This window comes from Ambystoma mexicanum, chromosome 12 (genome assembly GCF_040938575.1).
Source record: "Ambystoma mexicanum isolate Mex_15411 chromosome 12, UKY_AmexF1_1, whole genome shotgun sequence".
Lineage (NCBI taxonomy): Eukaryota > Metazoa > Chordata > Amphibia > Caudata > Ambystomatidae > Ambystoma > Ambystoma mexicanum.
This window is the reverse complement of record NC_090936.1, coordinates 667241653-667261866: the sequence shown is the minus strand read 5'-3', so window position 1 is coordinate 667261866 and position 20214 is coordinate 667241653. Positions and strand designations below refer to the sequence as shown.

General features: G+C 39.8%; 1 protein-coding gene across 50 annotated transcripts in view; it reads left to right on the top strand.

Annotated features, from left to right (window-relative positions):
- Positions 1–20214, top strand: part of LOC138513982 (mucin-19) — a 1848798-nt gene that overhangs the window by 1712977 nt on the left and 115607 nt on the right. For all 50 annotated transcript variants that reach the window (XM_069629210.1, XM_069629207.1, XM_069629194.1 and 47 more), the window contains 7 exons: positions 1194–1262; positions 3963–4031; positions 6738–6806; positions 9489–9557; positions 12258–12326; positions 15027–15095; positions 17772–17840. In XM_069629210.1, the coding sequence (XP_069485311.1) occupies positions 1194–1262; positions 3963–4031; positions 6738–6806; positions 9489–9557; positions 12258–12326; positions 15027–15095; positions 17772–17840 (483 nt within the window). The remainder of the gene's footprint in view (positions 1–1193; positions 1263–3962; positions 4032–6737; positions 6807–9488; positions 9558–12257; positions 12327–15026; positions 15096–17771; positions 17841–20214) is intronic.

The window sequence follows — 20214 nt, the reverse complement described above, 5'->3', positions numbered from 1 at the left end:
ACGTGATGGAGGGAAAAGAAGATTGTCATGTGATGGACAGTAATTAGATGGGAAGCAGGGTAGAGGATCTGTGATACTAAGGTGGAATGAGTCACCCATTCATTTAGGATTTGAAAAAAGGATAAGCATTTAGAAACCAGTTCATGAATACTGCCAGCCAAGAATTAAAATGTAAAGGTTGATGTATCCGACAGGGAGACGGATGACATAAGGGCAGCCTTTTTGTAGTGCAAGGGGATGGCCAGTATTGGCCAGAAAGTTGGGTGAAAACCAGTATATTGAAGAAGCAAATATATCCAAACCAGAGTATTCAGTAGAATAGTGGCTGACTGTCAAACAATATTGATAGGCCAAGAGGAATGAGAAATTAGAACAATGTGGTATCACAAGCACAAGAATGCTGAATTTGGATTGAGAGTAGAGCAGTCTGAGTACAGTAACAAAGGCATAAACCCTGATTGAAGACAAAGAAAAACATTGAACTCAAGAAAGCTCCATTATTGCTCATAGGCAACACTTCAGCAGAGTTTGGAGAGAAAATGAGCACGCTTTAATGGGAATTACATTAAATAAATGAATATAAATGTTACCATATACATGCAATGAATTTACCCAAATTCTATTTCTAATAACTTTTAAAATCGGTGGTTGGATTTGGATGACATTTTACATAAGCATGCCTACTATTAGCCCCCTGAACTGGAAATGCTGCAGCAAATCAGTTAATCCATTCAAAATATATTAAGAAAATGAATAAATCAACTGTTTTTGGCCTATTACCAAACGTTTCCCCTAGAGATAAAGGTGCTGACTTTGAACAACCATACTGCGATAATCTGCTGGAAGGATTTGCAACAAATAAGAAACAAGTTGGGCAAAAAGCGTTACAGATGTTCCTGTTTTAGGAGTGGTGTAAATCCGTGCAGTATTTGTTAAATAACTTGACAGAGATGGTGGTGCCAAGCGGCTCCAAAAAACCCTCTCCCATGTTGCATTGAATTATCGTTGCACTCCATAACATCACAAAGCAGCAGCAATACACCTGAAAACGCTGAATCTATTTATCATGTCTTTTCAATGGCGAATGCTTACACTTTTAAACAAGAAGCGGTGTAATGATAATATGTCTCAGAATATTGTGCAAACACCTATACTAAATACCGTCTCATGGCTGACTCTCTTTTATTTCCTAGCAACCACGCCTGCACCAACCGGAACCAGTACAGTAACTACTGCCACTACAGTCACACCTGGGACAGAATGTACGTGTTTTACTAATGTTCTGACTTTTCTAAAGACATAGTGTACATTAAATATAATTGACAGCAGTGCTTAATTTGTGGGGGTGTTTGCCAGGGCTCAATCCTATCCTACCACTTATGTTTGAGCCCCAGCACTTCTTTTCGCAGACTCTGTCTGATTATGATTTGGTGTTTTTGCACCTTTATTATTTTAAATCTCATTCTGTAGTTGTCACATACCAAGCAACAACAATGTCAACTGTCTCTTCTTCCTGGGCTGGCTCATTGTTGTTCATAAATTTGATGACCCGGGTGGGCAGGACAGTGCTAGTTATCTATTTCCATGGATACCAATGAGTAGGAAAGTGACAATGCTGAGTGTTTGTGCTGGCTATACCCACACACGCTCCGGTCATCCTGCAAAACATTGTTGCAGCTCAGCTTCTGTTATAATCAGTAACACAGTCACAGTAGTGTGGGTTGGCACAAATAAGACAATCATTAGCCAGCAGCACCCACACAGGGACAAAGGCAGGGAAAGGGCCACTGCCTAGGAGGAGTGTCTGTCTTTAGTGCCAACCTATACAAACAGATTTTGCTCCAGTGTTTGTCAGGCAATTTCATCAGTTCAGGAATGATTTTTCCTGCATTCGTTAATCAATTTACCGCAGGAGGAAAGCAATTTTCCTTTTTCTTTCTGTTGATAGATGGTCAACTTGTTCCACTTGCCACCTATAGAATCTGAGCAAAATGTTAACAATGATGCACTTAAACATTTTCCTTAAAGTAATGTGTCATTTGATGTCGATTGGTATCTGAACATTGCACATCTTTTAAGGGTGGTGCAACTATCACCCACAATAGGCAATGGGAGGTGCAGCTTTAACCTTGAACATGCTGCCACTGTGCGGCACAGCTGTGGGTGGTGGAAATATTGGGCTTGCAGTATCCTGGCCCGATGGGCCCCAGATTTTTGCGATGATTTTTTGGCCCTGGCCATTATTTTATTGCAAATTCAGCACTGATTGACACTATTTTCTATAATAAGTCACATTTCCTGTACTTATGCCACATTGTGGACAGTCATTTCGACAGTTGTGAACATGGTGTTGCTTTTGGGGAAGCTAAGTGAATAACAGCGGTGTATGACACAGCATTCCATTAATTTGGCATCTGCAGAATTGTGCATTTAAGAAATGTGAGAATTGCATATCACTTTTCATACCTTTCCTCTTCTTTTATGAAATGTGTAATGAATGTGCTTTACCATATTTATCCATATACTTCTCAAAGATATTTAGAGATCACAGAACTAGATTCAAGGGCAGAATGGTGCTCCTCATGCCTCAACATGCGACATGAAAACTGGAGCAGCAAACCAAACCTTTTCATACGCACAGGGTCTCCTAAAACATTATCTATATGAGTAATATTTATATTATACGCATATGTACATGCTATGGAAAGATATAGGTACACAAAGAGTGCTGCATAAAAAATAATCATTGGGTTGCTGGCAGAGCTGAAGGGAGAACGTGACTGAGGAAAATGAGGATTGTCAGGTGATGGACAGTAATTAGATGGGAAGCAGGTTAGAGGATCTCTGATATTAAGGTGGAATGAGTCACCCATTCATCTAGGATTTGAAAAAGTATATGCATTTAGAAACCAGTTCATTAATACTGGCAGCCAAAAATTAAAATGTAAAGGTTGATGGATCCGACAGGAAGACAGCTTGCATAAGGGCAGCCTTTTGTAGCGCAAGGGGATGGCCAAAATTGGCCAGACGGATGGTTGAAAACCAGTCTATTGAAGAAGCAAATATATCCAAACCAGAGTATTCAGTAGAATAGTGGCTGAATGTCAAACAATATTGACAGGCCAAGAGGAATGAGAAATTAGAACAATGTGGTATCACAAGCACAAGAATGCTGAATTTGGACTGAGAGTAGATCACTGTCAGTAGAGTAGCAAAGGTATCAACCCTGACTGAAGACAAAGAAAAACGTTAAAATCAAGAAAGCTCCATTATTGCTCATAGGCAGCACTTCAGCAGTCTTTAGAGAGACAATAAGCAAGCTTGAATGGGAATTACATTAATTAAATGAATATAAATGTTACCATATACATGCATTGACTTTCCCCAAAATTATATTGCTGATAACTTTTAAAATCGGTGGATCGATTTGGATAAAATTTTCCATAAGCATGCCTGCTACTAACCCCCTGAACTGGATATGCTGCAGGAAATCAGTTAAACCATTCAAAATGTATTAAGAAAATGAAAAAATAAACTGTTTTTGACCTATTCACAAACGTGTCCCCTAGAGATAAAGGTGCTTACTTTGAACAACCATAGTGCGAAATCTGCTGGAAGGATTTGCAGGAAATAAGAAACAAGTTGGGCAAAAAGCTTTACAGATGTTTCTGTGTTGTTGGTGTAAATACGTCTAGTACTTGTTAAATAACTTGACAGAGATGGTGGTGCCAAGCGGCTCCAAAAAATTCTCTCCTATGTTGCATTGAATCAACATTGCACTTGATAACATCACAAAGCAGCACCAAAACACATGGAAACGCTCAAGCTATTTATCATGTCTTTTCAATGGTGAATGGTTACACTTTTAAACAAGAAGCGGTATAATGATAATATGTCTCAGAATATTGTGCAAACACCTCTACTAGCCACAGTCTCATGGCTGACTCTCTTTTATTTCCCAGCAACCACGCCTGCACCAACCGGAACCAGTACAGTAACTACTGCCACTACAGTCACACCTGGGACTGAATGTACGTGTTTTACTGATTGTCCGCCTTTTCTACAGACATACTGTACACTAAATATAATTGACACCAGTGCTTAATTTGTGGGGGTGTTTGCCAGGGCTCAATCCTACCACTTATGTATGAACCCCAGCACTTCTTTTCACAGACTCTGTCTGATTATGATGTGGTGTTTTTGCAACTTTATTATTTTAAATCTCATTCTGTAGTTGTCACATATCAAGCAACAACAATGTCAAATGTCTCTTCTTCCTGGCCTGACTCATTGTTGTTCATGAATTCGATGACCCAGGTGGGCAGGACAGTGCAAGTTATCTATTTCCATGTATACCAATGAGTAGGAAAGTGACAATGCTGAGTGTTTGTGCTGGCTATACCCACACACGCTCCGGTCATCCTGCAAAACATTGCTGTACCTCAGCTTCTGTTATAATCAGTAACACTGTCACAGTAGTGTAGGTTGGCAACAATAGGACAATCATTAGCCAGCAGCACCCACAAATGGGCAAAGCCAGGTGAACGGGCGCTGCCTATTAGGAGTGTCTGTCTTTAGTGCCAACCTATACAAAAAGATTTTGCTCCAGTGTTTGTCGGGCAAGTTCATCAGTTTAGGAATGATTTTTCCTGCATTTGTCAATCAATTTACCGCAGGAGGAAAGCAAGTTTGCTTTTTCTTTCTGTTGATAGATGGTTATCGTGTTCCACTTGCCACCTATAGAATCTGAGCAAAATTTTAACAATGATGTCTTTAATGATGCACTCAAACATTTTACTCTAAACTAGTGTTTTATGTTATTTGATGTCGATTGGTATCTGAAAATTCCACATCTGCTATGGGTGGTGCAACTATCACCCACAATAGGCAATGGGAGTTGCATCTTTAACCTTGATCATGCTGACACTGTGGGGCACAGCTGTGGGTGGTGGCAATAGTGGGCTGAGAGTTGCCTACCCCGATGTGCCCCAGCTGTGCTAGAAGATATTTTGGCCATGGGACACATTTTATTACAAATTCAGCACTGATTGACACTGTTTTCTATAATAAGTTACATTTTCTGTACGTTTACCACATTGTGGACAGTCATTTCGACAGTTGTGAACATGGCGTTGCTTAAAGGGAAGCTAAGTGAATAAGAGCGGTGTATGACACAACATTAATCTAATTTGGCATGTGCAGAACTGTGCATTCAGGAAATGTGAGAATTGCATATCACTTTTCAAATCTTTCCACTTCTTTTATGAAATGTTTAATGAATGTGCTTTACCATATTTATCCATATAGTTTTTAAAGATATTTAGAGATCACAGAACTAGATTCGATGGCAGAATGGTGCTCCTCATGCCTCAACATGTAACATGAAAACTGGAGCAGCAAACCGAACCTTTTCATACGCACAGGGTCTCCTAAAACATTATCTATATGAGTAATATTGATATTATACGCATATGTACATGCTATGGAAAGATATAAGTACACAAAGAGTGCTGCATAAAAAAGAATCATTGGGTTGCTGGCAGAGCTGAAGAGAGAACGTGAAGGAGGAAAAAGAGTATTGTCAGGTGATGGACAGTAATTAGATGGGAAGCAGGGTAGAGGATCTGTGATACTAAGGTGGAATGAGTCACCCATTCATCTAGGATTTGAAAAAGGATAAGCATTTAGAAACCAGTTCTTGAATACTGCCAGCCAATAATTAAAATGTAAAGCCTTAAAGGATCCCACAGGAAGACGGGTGGCATAAGGGTATCCTTCTTCTAACCCAATGGGATGGCCAGAAGTATGGATGAAAATCAGTATATTAAAGAAGCAAATATGTACAAACCAGAGTATTCAGTAGAATAGTATCTGACTGACAAACAATATTCATAGGCCAAGAGGAATGATGAATTAGGACAATGTGGTATCACAAGCACAAGAATGCTGAATTTGGACTGAGAGTAGATCAGTGTCAGTAGAGTAGCAAAGGTTTAAACCCTGATTGAAGACATAGAAAGACATTGAAATCAAGATAGCTTCAATATTGCTCATAGGCAACACTTCAGCAGTGTTTGGAGGAAAATGAGCAAGCTTGAATGGGAATTACATCAATTAAATTAATATACATTTTACCATATACATGCATTGGCTTTCCCCAAAATGCTATTGCCAATAACTTTTAAAATCGGTGGATGGATTTGGATGACATTTTCCACAAGCATGCCTGCTACTAGCCCCCTGAACTGGATATGCTGCAACAAATCAGTTAAACCATTCAAAATGTAATAAGACAACGAAAAAATAAACGTTTTTGGCCTATTCCCAATCATTTCCCCTAGAGATAAAGGTTCTTATTTTGAACAACGATAGTGCGAAATCTGCTGGAAGGATTTGCAACAAATAAGAAAAAAGTTGGGCAAACAGCGTTACAGGTGTTCCTGTTTTGGGTTTGGTGTAAATCCATCTAGTACTTTTTAAATACCTTGACAGAGATGGTGGTGCCAAGTGGCTCCAAAAAACCCTCTCCCGTGTTGCATTGAATTATCGTTGCACTCGATAACATCACAAAGGAGCAACAATACCCCTGGTAATGCTCAAGATATTTATCATGTCTTTTCAATGGTGAATGGTTACACTTTTAAACAAGAAGCAGTACAATGATAATATGTCTCAGAATATTGTGCAAACATCTCTACTAGCCACAGTCTCATGGCTGACTCTCTTTTATTTCCTAGCAACCACGCCTGCACCAACCGGAACCAGTACAGTACTTACTGCCACTACAGTCACACCTGGGACTGAATGTACGTGTTTTACTGATTTTCCTCACACTAAATATAACTGACACTAGTGCTTCATCTGTGGGGGGTTTTGCCAGGGCTCAATAGTACCATTTATGTTTGAGCCTCAGCTCTTATTTTCACAGACTCTGTCTGATCATGATGTGGTGTTTTTGCTACTTTATTATTTTAAATCTGATTCTGTAGTTGTCAAATAACAAGCAACAACAATGTCAACTGTCTCTTCTTCCTGGGCTGACTCATTGCTGTTCATGAATTTGATGACCCAGGTGGGCAGGACAGTGCTAGTTATCTATTTCCATGGATACCAATGAGTAGGAAAGTCACAATGCTGAGTGTTTGTGCTGGCTATACCCACACATGCACCGGTCATCCTGCAACACATTGCTGTAGCTAAGCTACTGTTATAATCAGTAACACTGTCACAGTAGTGTGGGTTGGCAACAAGAGGACAGTCATTAGCCAGCAGCACCCACAAACGGGCAAAGGCAGGGACAAGACCACTGCCTAAGAGCAGTGTCTGCTTTAGTGCCAACCTATATGCAAAGATTTTGCTGCAGTGTTTGTCATGCAACTTCATCAGTTCAAGAATGATTTTTCCTGAATTTGTAAATGTACTGCAGGAGGAATGCAAGTTTGCTTTTTCTTTCTGTTGATAGATAGTCAACGTGTTCCACTTGCCACCTATAGAATCTGAGCAAAATGTTAACAATGATGTGTTTAATGAAGCACTTAACCATTTTCCTTAAACTAGTATTTTATATTATTTGATGCTGATTGGTATCTGAAAATTGCACATCTGGTAAGGGTGGTGCAACTATCACCCACAATAGACAATGGGAGGTGCAGCTTTAACCTTGAACATGCTGCCACTGTGGGCCGCAGCTGTGGGTGGTGGCAATAGTGGGCTGGGAGTTGCCTTCCCCGATGTGCCCAGGTGTGTTAGATGATATTTTGGCCCTGGCACTTATTTTATTGCAAATTCAGCACTGATTGACACTATTTTCTATGGTATGTCACCTTTCCTGTACTTTTACCACATTTTGGACATTCATTTCGACAATTGTGAACATGGCGTTGCTTAAGGGGAAGCTAAGTGAATAATAGCGGTGTATGACACAACATTTCACTCAATTGACATGTGCAGAACTGTGCATTCATGAAATGTGAGAATTGCATGTCACTTTTCATAGCTTTCCTCTTCTTTTATGAAATGTGTAATGAATGTGCTTTACCATATTTATCCATATACTTTTTAAAGATATTTAGAGATCACAGAACTAGATTCAAGGGCAGAATGGTGCTCCTCATGCCTCAACATGTAACATGAAAACTGGAGCAGCAAACCAACCTGTTCATACACACATGGTCTCCTAAAACATTATCTATATGATTCATATTGATATTGTACGCATATGTACATGCTATGGAAAGATATAAGTACAAAAAGAGTGCTGCATTAAAAAGAGTCATTGGGTTGCTGGCAGAGTTGAAGAGAGAACGTGAAGGAGGAAAAAGAGGATTGCCAGGTGATGGACATTAATTAGATGGGAAGCAGGGTAGAGGATCTGTGATATTAAGGTGAAATGAGTCACCCATTCATCTAGGATTTGAAAAAGGATAAACAGTTAGAAACATGTTCATGAATAGTGCCAGCCAAGAAATAAAATGCGGAGCCTTAAGGGATCCAACAGGAAGAGGGGTGGCACAAGGGTATCCTTCTTCTAGCCCAATGGATGGCCAGAAGGATGGGAAAAAAACAGTATATTAAAGAAGCAAAAATATACAAACCAGAGTATACAGTAGAATAGTGGCTGACTGTCAAACAATATTGATAGGCCAAGATGAATGAGAAATTAGAACAATGTATGTGGTATCACAAGCACAAGAGTGCTGAATTTGGACTGAGAGTAGAGCAGTCTCAGTAGAGTAGCAAAGGTACGAAGCCTGAATGAAGACAAAGAAAAACATTGAAATCAAGAAAGCTCCATTATTGGTCATAGGCAGCACTTCAGCAGTGCTTAGAGAAATAATGAGCAAGCTTGAATGGGAATTACATTAATTAAATTAATATAAATGTTACCATATACATGCATTGACTTTTCTCCAAAATGCTATTTCTAATAACTTTTAAAATCGGTGGTTGGATTTTGATGACATTTTCCTTAAGCATCCCTGCTACTATCCCCTGAACTGGATATGCTGCAGCAAATCAGTTAAACCATTCAAAATGTATTAAGAAAATGAAAAAATAAACTGTTTTTGGCCTATTCACAAACGTGTCCCCTAGAGATAAAGGTGCTTACTTTGAACAACTATAGTGCGAAATCTGCTGGAAGGATTTGCAGGAAATAAGAAACAAGTTGGGCAAAAAGCTTTACAGATGTTCCTGTTTTGGGTTTGGTGTAAATCTGTCTAGTACACTTTAAATAACTTGACAGAGATGTTGGTGCCAAGCGGCTCCAAGAAACTCTCTCCCATGTTGCATTGAATCAACGTTGCACTCGATAACATCACAAAGCATCAGCAATACACCTGAAAACGCTCAAGCTATTTATCATGTCTGTTCAATGGTGAATGGTTACACTTTTAAACAAGAAGCGTGTAATGATAATATGTCTCAGAATATTGTGCAAACACCTCTACTAGCTACAGTCTCATGGCTGACTCTCTTTTATTTCCTAGCAACAACTCCTGCGCCAACCGGAACCAGTACAGTACTTACTGCCACTACAGTCACACCTGGGACTGAATGTATGTGTTTTACTGATTTTCCGCTTTTTCTAAAGACACATTGTACTTAAATATAAATGACCCAGTCCTTAATTTGTGGGGGTGTTTGCCAGGGCTTAATTCTACCACTTTTGTTTGAGCCCCAGCACTTATTTTCATAGACTGTCTGATTATGATATGGTGTTTTTGCAACTTTATTATTTTAAATCTCATTCTGTAGTTGTCACATAACAAGCACCAACAATGTCAACTGTCTATTCTTACTGGGCTGGCTCATTATTGTTCATGAATTTGATGATCCAGGTGGGCCGGACAGTGCTAGTTATCTATTTCCATGGATACCAATGAGTATTAAAGTCACAATGTTGAGTATTTGTGCTGGATATACCCACACACGTTCCAGTCATCCTGCAAAACACTGTTGTAGCTCAACTACTGTTATAATCAGTAACACTGTCACATTAGTGTGGGTTGGCAACAAGAGGAAAATCATTAGCCAGCAGCACCCACACAGGGGAAAAGCCAGGGAGAAGACCACTGCATAGGAGGTGTGTCTGTCTTTAGTGTCAACCTATAAACAAAGATTTTGCTGCAGTGTTTGTCAGGCAAGTTCATCAGTTCAGGAATGATTTTTCCTACATTTGTCAATCAATTTACCGCAGGAGGAAAGCAAGTTTCCTTTTTCTTTCTGTTGATAGATGGTCAACGTGTTCCACTTTCCTCCTATAGAATCTGAGCTAAATTTTAACAATAATGTTTTTAATGAAGCACTCAAACATTTTCCTTAAACTAGTATGTTATGTTATTTGATGTCGATTGTTATCTGAAAATTGCACATCTGCTAAGGGTGGTGCAGCTATCACTCACAATAGGCAATGGGAGGTGCAGCTTTAACCTTGAACATGCTGACACTGTGGGGCGCAGATGTGGGTGGTGGCAAATGTGGGCTGGGAGATGCCTGCACCGATGTGCCCCAGGTGTGCTAGACAATATTTTGGCCCTGGCACTTATTTTATTGACAATTCAGCACTGATTGACACTATTTCCTATAATAAATCACATTTCCGGTACTTTTACCACATTGTGGACAGTCATTTCGAAAGTTGTGAACATGGCGTTGCTTAGGGGAAGCTAAGTGAATAACAGCGGTGTATGACACAGCATTCCACTAATTTGGCATGTGCAGAACTGTGCATTCAAGAAATGTAAGAATTGCATATCACTTTTCAAATCTTTGCTCTTCTTTTATGAAATGTGTAATGAATGTGCTTTATCATATTTATCCATATACTTTTCAAAGATATTTAGAGATCACAGAACTAGATTCAAGGACAGAATGGTGCTCCTCATGCCTCAACATGTAACATGAAAACTGGAGCAGCAAACCAAACCTTTTCATACGCTCAGGGCCTCCTAAAACATTATCTATATGATTCATATTGACATTATACGCATATGTACATGCTTTGGAAAGATATAAGTACACAAAGAGTGCTGCATTAAAAATAGTCATTGGGTTGCTGGCAGAGCTGAAGATAGAACGTAAAGGAGGAAAAAGAGGATTGCCAGATGATGGACAGTAATTAGATGGGAAGCAGGGTAGAGGATCCGTGATATTAAGGTGGAATGAGTCACCCATTCATCTAGGATTTCAAAAAGGATAAACCGTTAGAAACATGTTCACGAATAGTGCCAGCCAAGAAATAAAATGCAGACCCTTAAGGGATCCCACAGGAAAAGGAATGGCAAAAGTGTATCATCCTTCTAGCCCAATGGATGGCCAGAAGGATGGGAAAAAAATAGTATATTAAAGATGCAAATATATACAAACCAGAGTATTCAGTAGAATAGTGGCTGACTGTCAAACAATATTGATAGGCCAAGATGATTGAGAAATTAGAACAATGTTTTATCACAAGCACATGAATGCTGAATTTGGATTGAGAGTAGAGCAGTCTCAGTAGAGTAGCAAAGGTATAAACACTGATTGAAGACATAGAAAGACATTGAAATCAAGAAAGCTCCAATATTGCTCTTAGGCAGCACTTCAGTGGTGTTTGGAGGAAAATGAGCAAGCTTGAATGGGAATTACATTAATTAAATTAATATACATTTTACCACATACATGCATTGACTTTCCCCAAAATTCTATTTCTAATAACTTTTAAAATCGGTGGATGGATTTGGATGAAATTTTCCATAAGCATGTCTGCTATTAGCCCCCTGAACTGGATATGCTGCCGCAAATCAGTTAAACTATTCAAAATGTATTAAGAAAATGAAAAAATAAACTGTTTTTGGCCTATTCACAAACGTGTCCCCTAGAGATAAAGGTGCTTACTTTGAACAACTATAGTGCGAAATCTGCTGGAAGGATTTGCAGCAAATAAGAAACAAGTTGGGCAAAAAGCTTTACAGATGTTCCTGTTTTGGGTTTGGTGTAAATCTGTCTAGTACACTTTAAATAACTTGACAGAGATGTTGGTGCCAAGCGGCTCCAAGAAACTCTCTCCCATGTTGCATTGAATCAACGTTGCACTCGATAACATCACAAAGCATCAGCAATACACCTGAAAACACTGAAGCTATTTATCATGTCTGTTCAATGGTGAATGGTTACACTTTTAAACAAGAAGCGGTGTAATGATAATATGTCTCAGAATATTGTGCAAACACCTCTACTAGCTACAGTCTCATGGCTGACTCTCTTTTATTTCCTAGCAACAACTCCTGCGCCAACCGGAACCAGTACAGTACTTACTGCCACTACAGTCACACCTGGGACTGAATGTATGTGTTTTACTGATTTTCCGCTTTTTCTAAAGACACATTGTACTTAAATATAAATGACCCAGTCCTTAATTTGTGGGGGTGTTTGCCAGGGCTTAATTCTACCACTTTTGTTTGAGCCCCAGCACTTATTTTCATAGACTGTCTGATTATGATATGGTGTTTTTGCAACTTTATTATTTTAAATCTCATTCTGTAGTTGTCACATAACAAGCACCAACAATGTCAACTGTCTATTCTTACTGGGGTGGCTCATTATTGTTCATGAATTTGATGATCCAGGTGGGCCGGACAGTGCTAGTTATCTATTTCCATGGATACCAATGAGTATTAAAGTCACAATGTTGAGTATTTGTGCTGGATATACCCACACACGTTCCAGTCATCCTGCAAAACACTGTTGTAGCTCAACTATTGTTATAATCAGTAACACTGTCACATTAGTGTGGGTTGGCAACAAGAGGAAAATCATTAGCCAGCAGCACCCACACAGGGGAAAAGCCAGGGAGAAGACCACTGCATAGGAGGTGTGTCTGTCTTTAGTGTCAACCTATACACAAAGATTTTGCTGCAGTGTTTGTCAGGCAAGTTCATCAGTTCAGGAATGATTTTTCCTGCATTTGTCAATCAATTTACCGCAGGAGGAAAGCAAGTTTACTTTTTCTTTCTGTTGATAGATGGTCAACGTGTTCCACTTTCCTCCTATAGAATCTGAGCTAAATTTTAACAATAATGTTTTTAATGAAGCAATCAAACTTTTTACTTAAACTAGTATGTTATGTTATTTGATGTCGATTGTTATCTGAAAATTGCACATCTGCTAAGGGTGGTGCAGCTATCACTCACAATAGGCAATGGGAGGTGCAGCTTTAACCTTGAACATGCTGACACTGTGGGGCGCAGATGTGGGTGGTGGCAAATGTGGGCTGGGAGATGCCTGCACCGATGTGCCCCAGGTGTGCTAGACAATATTTTGGCCCTGGCACTTATTTTATTGACAATTCAGCACTGATTGACACTATTTCCTATAATAAATCACATTTCCGGTACTTTTACCACATTGTGGACAGTCATTTCGAAAGTTGTGAACATGGCGTTGCTTAGGGGAAGCTAAGTGAATAACAGCGGTGTATGACACAGCATTCCACTAATTTGGCATGTGCAGAACTGTGCATTCAAGAAATGTAAGAATTGCATATCACTTTTCAAATCTTTGCTCTTCTTTTATGAAATGTGTAATGAATGTGCTTTATCATATTTATCCATATACTTTTCAAAGATATTTAGAGATCACAGAACTAGATTCAAGGACAGAATGGTGCTCCTCATGCCTCAACATGTAACATGAAAACTGGAGCAGCAAACCAAACCTTTTCATACGCTCAGGGTCTCCTAAAACATTATCTATATGATTCATATTGACATTATACGCATATGTACATGCTTTGGAAAGATATAAGTACACAAAGAGTGCTGCATTAAAAATAGTCATTGGGTTGCTGGCAGAGCTGAAGATAGAACGTAAAGGAGGAAAAAGAGGATTGCCAGATGATGGACAGTAATTAGATGGGAAGCAGGGTAGAGGATCCGTGATATTAAGGTGGAATGAGTCACCCATTCATCTAGGATTTCAAAAAGGATAAACCGTTAGAAACATGTTCACGAATAGTGCCAGCCAAGAAATAAAATGCAGACCCTTAAGGGATCCCACAGGAAAAGGAATGGCAAAAGTGTATCATCCTTCTAGCCCAATGGATGGCCAGAAGGATGGGAAAAAAACAGTATATTAAAGATGCAAATATATACAAACCAGAGTATTCAGTAGAATAGTGGCTGACTGTCAAACAATATTGATAGGCCAAGATGATTGAGAAATTAGAACAATGTTTTATCACAAGCACATGAATGCTGAATTTGGTTTGAGAGTAGAGCAGTCTCAGTAGAGTAGCAAAGGTATAAACACTGATTGAAGACATAGAAAGACATTGAAATCAAGAAAGCTCCAATATTGCTCTTAGGCAGCACTTCAGTGGTGTTTGGAGGAAAATGAGCAAGCTTGAATGGGAATTACATTAATTAAATTAATATAAATTTTACCACATACATGCATTGACTTTCCCCAAAATTCTATTTCTAATAACTTTTAAAATCGGTGGATGGATTTGGATGAAATTTTCCATAAGCATGTCTGCTATTAGCCCCCTGAACTGGATATGCTGCCGCAAATCAGTTAAACTATTCAAAATGTATTAAGAAAATGAAAAAATAAACTGTTTTTGGCCTATTCACAAACGTGTCCCCTAGAGATAAAGGTGCTTACTTTGAACAACTATAGTGCGAAATCTGCTGGAAGGATTTGCAGCAAATAAGAAACAAGTTGGGCAAAAAGCTTTACAGATGTTCCTGTTTTGGGTTTGGTGTAAATCTGTCTAGTACACTTTAAATAACTTGACAGAGATGTTGGTGCCAAGCGGCTCCAAGAAACTCTCTCCCATGTTGCATTGAATCAACGTTGCACTCGATAACATCACAAAGCATCAGCAATACACCTGAAAACACTCAAGCTATTTATCATGTCTGTTCAATGGTGAATGGTTACACTTTTAAACAAGAAGCGGTGTAATGATAATATGTCTCAGAATATTGTGCAAACACCTCTACTAGCTACAGTCTCATGGCTGACTCTCTTTTATTTCCTAGCAACAACTCCTGCGCCAACCGGAACCAGTACAGTACTTACTGCCACTACAGTCACACCTGGGACTGAATGTACGTGTTTTACTGATTATTTGCCTTTTCTATAGACATAGTGCACACTAAATATAATTGATACCAGTGCTTAATTTGTGGGGGTGTTTGCCAGGGCTCACTCCTACCACTTATGTTTCAGCCCCAGCATTTATTTCACAGACTCTGTCTGATTATGATGTGGTGTTTTTGCAACTTTATTATTTTAAATCTGATTTTGTAGTTGTCACATAACAAGCAACAACATTGTCAACTGTCTCTTCTTCCTGGCCTGACTCATTGTTGTTCTTGAATTTGATGACCCAGGTGGGCAGGACAGTGCTAGTTATCTATTTCCATGGATACCAATGAGTAGGAAAGTGACAATGCTGAGTCTTTGTGCTGGCTATACCCAAACACGCTCCGGTCATCCTGCAAAACATTGTTGTAGCTCAGCTACTGTTATAATCAGTAACAGTGTCACAGTAGTGTGGGTTGGCCACAATAGGACAATCATTAGCCAGCAGCACCCGCACAGTGGCAAAGGCAGGGAAAGGGCCACTGCCTAGGAGGAGTGTCTGTCTTTAGTGCCAACCTATATGCAAAGATTTTTCTGCAGTATTTGTCAGGCAAGTTCATCAGTTCAGGAATGATTTTCCATGCATTTGTCAATTTACCGCAGGAGGAAAGCAAGTTTGCTTTTTCTTTCTGTTGATAGATGGTCAACGTGTTCCACTTGCCACATATAGAATCTGAGCAAAATGTTAGCAATGATGTGTTTAGTGAAGCACTCAAACATTTTCCTTAAACTAGTATGTTATGTTATTTGATGTCGATTGTTATCTGAAAATTGCACATCTGCTAAGGGTGGTGCAGCTATCACTCACAATAGGCAATGGGAGGTGCAGCTTTAACCTTGAACATGCTGACATTGTGGGGCGCAGATGTGGGTGGTGGCAAAGGTGGGCTGGGAGATGCCTGCACCGATGTGCCCCAGGTGTGCTAGACAATATTTTGGCCCTGGCACTTATTTTATTGCCAATTCAGCACTGATTGACACTATTTTCTATAATAAGTCACATTTCCGGTACTTTTACCACATTGTGGAAAAGTCATTTCGAAAGTTGTGAACATGGCGTTGCTTAGGGTAAGCTAAGTGAATAACAGCGGTGTATGACACAGCATTCCACTAATTTGGAATGTGCAGAACTGTGCATTCAAGAAATGTAAGAATTGCATATCACTTTTCAAATCTTTGCTTTTCTTTTATGAAATGTGCAATGAATGTGCTTTACCATATTTATCCATATACTTTTCAAAGATATTTAGAGATCACAGAACTAGATTCAAGGGCAGAATGGTGCTCCTCATGCCTCAACATGTAACATGAAAACTGGAGCAGCAAACCAAACCTTTTCATACGCACATGGTCTCCTAAAACATTATCTATATGATTAATATTGATATTATACGCATATGTAAATGCTATGGAAAGATATAAGTACACGAGGAGTGCCGCATTAAAAATAGTCATTGGGTTGCTGACAGAGTTGAAGAGAGAGCGTGACGGAGGAAAAAGAGGATTGCCAGGTGATGGACAGTAATTAGATGGGAAGCAGGGTAGAGGATCTGTGATATTAAGGTGGAATGAGTCACCCATTCATCTAGGATTTGAAAAAGGATAAACAGTTAGAAACATGTTCACGAATAGTGCCAGCCAAGAAATAAAATGCAGACCCTTAAGTGATCCCACAGGAAGAGGGGTGGCATAAGGGTATCCTCCTTCTAGCCCAATGGATGGCCAGAAGGATGGGAACAAAAACAGTATATTAACGAAGCAAATATATACAAACCAGAGTATACAGTAGAATAGTGGCTGACTGTCAAACAATATTGATAGGCCAAGAGGAATGAGAAATTAGAACAATGTGGTATCACAAGCACATGAATGCTGAATTTGGACTGAGAGTAGAGCAGTCTCAGTAGAGTAGCAAAGGTATAAACCCTGATTGAAGACAAAGAAAAACATTGCAACCCAGAAAGCTCCATTATTGCTCATAGGCAACACTTCAGCGGTGTTTTGAGAGACAATAAGCAAGCAAGAATGGGAATTACAGGAATATATATGTTACCATATACATGCATTGACTTTCCCCAAATTCTATTTCTGATCGGTGGATGGAATAGATGCAATTTTCCATAAGCAAGCCTGCTGCTAGCCTCCCTCCCCCTTCCCTGAACTGGAAATTCTGGGCAAAATCTGTTAAACCATTAAAAAATTATTAAGAAAACAAAAAATGTTTTTGGCCTATTTGCATTAATTTTCCCCTAGAGAAAAACGTGCTTACATTGAACCACCATAGTGGGAAATCTTCTAAAAGGATTGGCACCAAATAAGAAACAAGTTGGGCAAAAAGCATGCAGATGTTACATTTTTGGGTTTGGTGTAAGTACTTGTTAAATAACTTGACAGAGATGGTTGTGCCAAGCAGCTCCAAAAAACTCTCTCCCATGTTGCATTGAATCACCGTTGCACTCGATAACATCACAAAGCAGCAGCAATACTTTTGGAAACGCTCAAGCTATTTATCATGTCTTTTCAATGGTGAATGGTTACACTTTTAAACAAGAAGCTGTATAATGATAATATGTCTCAGAATATTGTGCAAACACCTCTACTAGCCACAGTCTCATGGCTGACTCTCTTTTATTTCCTAGCAACAACACCTGGACCAACCGGAACCAGTACAGTAACTACTGCCACGACAGTCACACCTGGGACTGAATGTACGTGTTTTACTGATTTTCCACCTTTTCTAAAGACGCAGTTTACACTAAATATAATTGACACTATTTTCTGTAATAAGTCACCTTTCCTGTACTTTTGCTACATTTTGGACAGTCATTTTGACAGTTGTGACCACGGCATTGCTTAAGGGGAAGCTATGTATCACACAGCATTTTTACTCTGGAAAGGGTGCTTAGCCAATCATGTGGCTGGAACCGTGGGCGAGAATACACAATCCTCGCCCACTGTTCCAGCCACCCAAGGCCCTTTCCCGGATGGCGCTTTTTTTCCTTTTTCTTTCCTTGAGGCATCCCCACCCTCTCCAATTACCGGCAGGACCGGTGCTCCTCCTATCTGTCCGCTGCCATAGACATGGACTTAGTCCCTTTTCCATATGGCGGTGGCCATGTTTCATTTTTCATCGAGAGATAGGCTGTGCTAGCAGCACGGATCTCCCGATGAAAAAGTGTGAAAGCCGTTCACACCCCGGATGAACCCCGGGGTGTGAATGGCTTTCATGCCCTGCTAGTCAGGCGGACATGGCCTTTAATGTCCGCCCGACTGGCAGGGCATGAAAGCCACATCCATCATTTCGGAAGGTGCAGAATTGTACATTCAAGAAATGTAAGAATTGCATATCACCTTTCATGTCTTTCCTCTTCTTTTATGAAATGTGTAACGAATGTGCTCAACCGTATTTATCCTTGTACTTATTTAAGATATTTAGAGATCACAGAACTAGATTCGAGGGCAGAATGGTGCTCCTCATGCCTCAACATGTAACACGAAAACCGGAACAGCAAACCAAACCTTTTCATAAACACACGGTCACCTAAAACATTAGCATACTTAAGGGCAGAGAGGAGTAAAATAGTTCATAATGAGCAATACACGTTTCTTGAAGAGCAGTTAACGAGTGAAATTACAAAGGCGTGTGGGAGTCCCTCTACTGAGAGCGGAAATGGGCCAAATACCCCGTTTTATGGAATTCCTTCCACTTAGGAGGGTCTACAACCACGTTTTAGCTCACTGTACCCTTCACACGGGAGAAATATCCATCTGCATATCATTCTTTGTCCCACCCACAAGGGTAGTCCAGCACCAAAATGCTAGGCAATTCTCCTCTGAACAAGAGTACCATCAACAACGCCAGGCACGTGTTTCGGCCTAGTCGGGCCTCATCAGTGAGTTGAAGCAGTGCCTCTCTGAGCACATTGAGCAAAGGGTCCATGTCTGGATTACCCTGGGTTACTTACAAGTTTTATAAAATGACAAAGGAGTTAAAGAATGATGCATGATTTTAAACAAAACGGCTTTAGAAATTTGCAAAAGGAGAAGAGGGTCTCACGTTCAGTCTTACATTTCAGGGACACATTCCAGGCTCTTTAAACCAAGGAAGAGATGGGCATTTCAATAGTTTGTGATTTCTTGGATTAGATAGCATCAAGGTAAAAAATAAAAGAAACCCATTTCCAAAGGTGTGAAGGCATTCAAAAGTTGTGAACGTGCCATATGTGCTGAAGCAACGTTCCAAGGAGAGACTAGACGAGAAACTAGGAGGCCAAAGGTCCCAGTAGGAACTACTTTAGAAACCAGCACTGCACTTCAGGTCCATAAGAGACCAATGAAAACTAAAGAGCCAATCCAGAGACCTGGAGACAACCCTAATTGCTACCAGAGTGACCCAGAAAGTCAGACGCAACCTTGGCAGCATGATAGGCCGAGAGATTCAGTGCTGCTATCGCAAGACAAGCGTCTGACCAACCACAACCTAAAGTTGAAGCATATCTGCAGAGGAATCAATAGGTAAGGACCCAGACATTAGTATCAAGGGTTAGGACTTCTGAAATCCAGGGAACCAGAGAAGTGGGAAAGGCACGTCCAGACTGTGGTTACTAGCTTGAAGAACCTAGCGTGAAGAATGTTTCTTCGTGTTAGACTAGCGCTGGACCTTTGAAGATTTGGGTTGAGGCATCTGTGAGAACTTTCTTTTGCATAAATTAGGGTAGCCAAATGACTAAAGACTAATCAAGAGAAGGCTTTGACTGTGAAAAGACTTTGTATTGTAGCTTGGGGTGTCGCAAAAAAGATATATAGGCTTGCAAGCATTTTATTTAGGTTTCAACCAGGAAGAGAACTGAAAAATACCTACTTCCATCAGGAATTTTCCTTTGGAACCACTCTTTCTGTTGTCCCTGCCTAACCACAGTTACTTAAGATCAATCATTCTTAGTTGCAGCTCCCACCTTTTTTTTAGCACTAGGCCCTTACCTATTGATCCTTAAATAAAGGTTTGATGATACAACATGATCTAACCTTTCTGGTGTATCATTGCTAGGCCTAACGCAGGAGGAATTAATAATAAAAAAACAA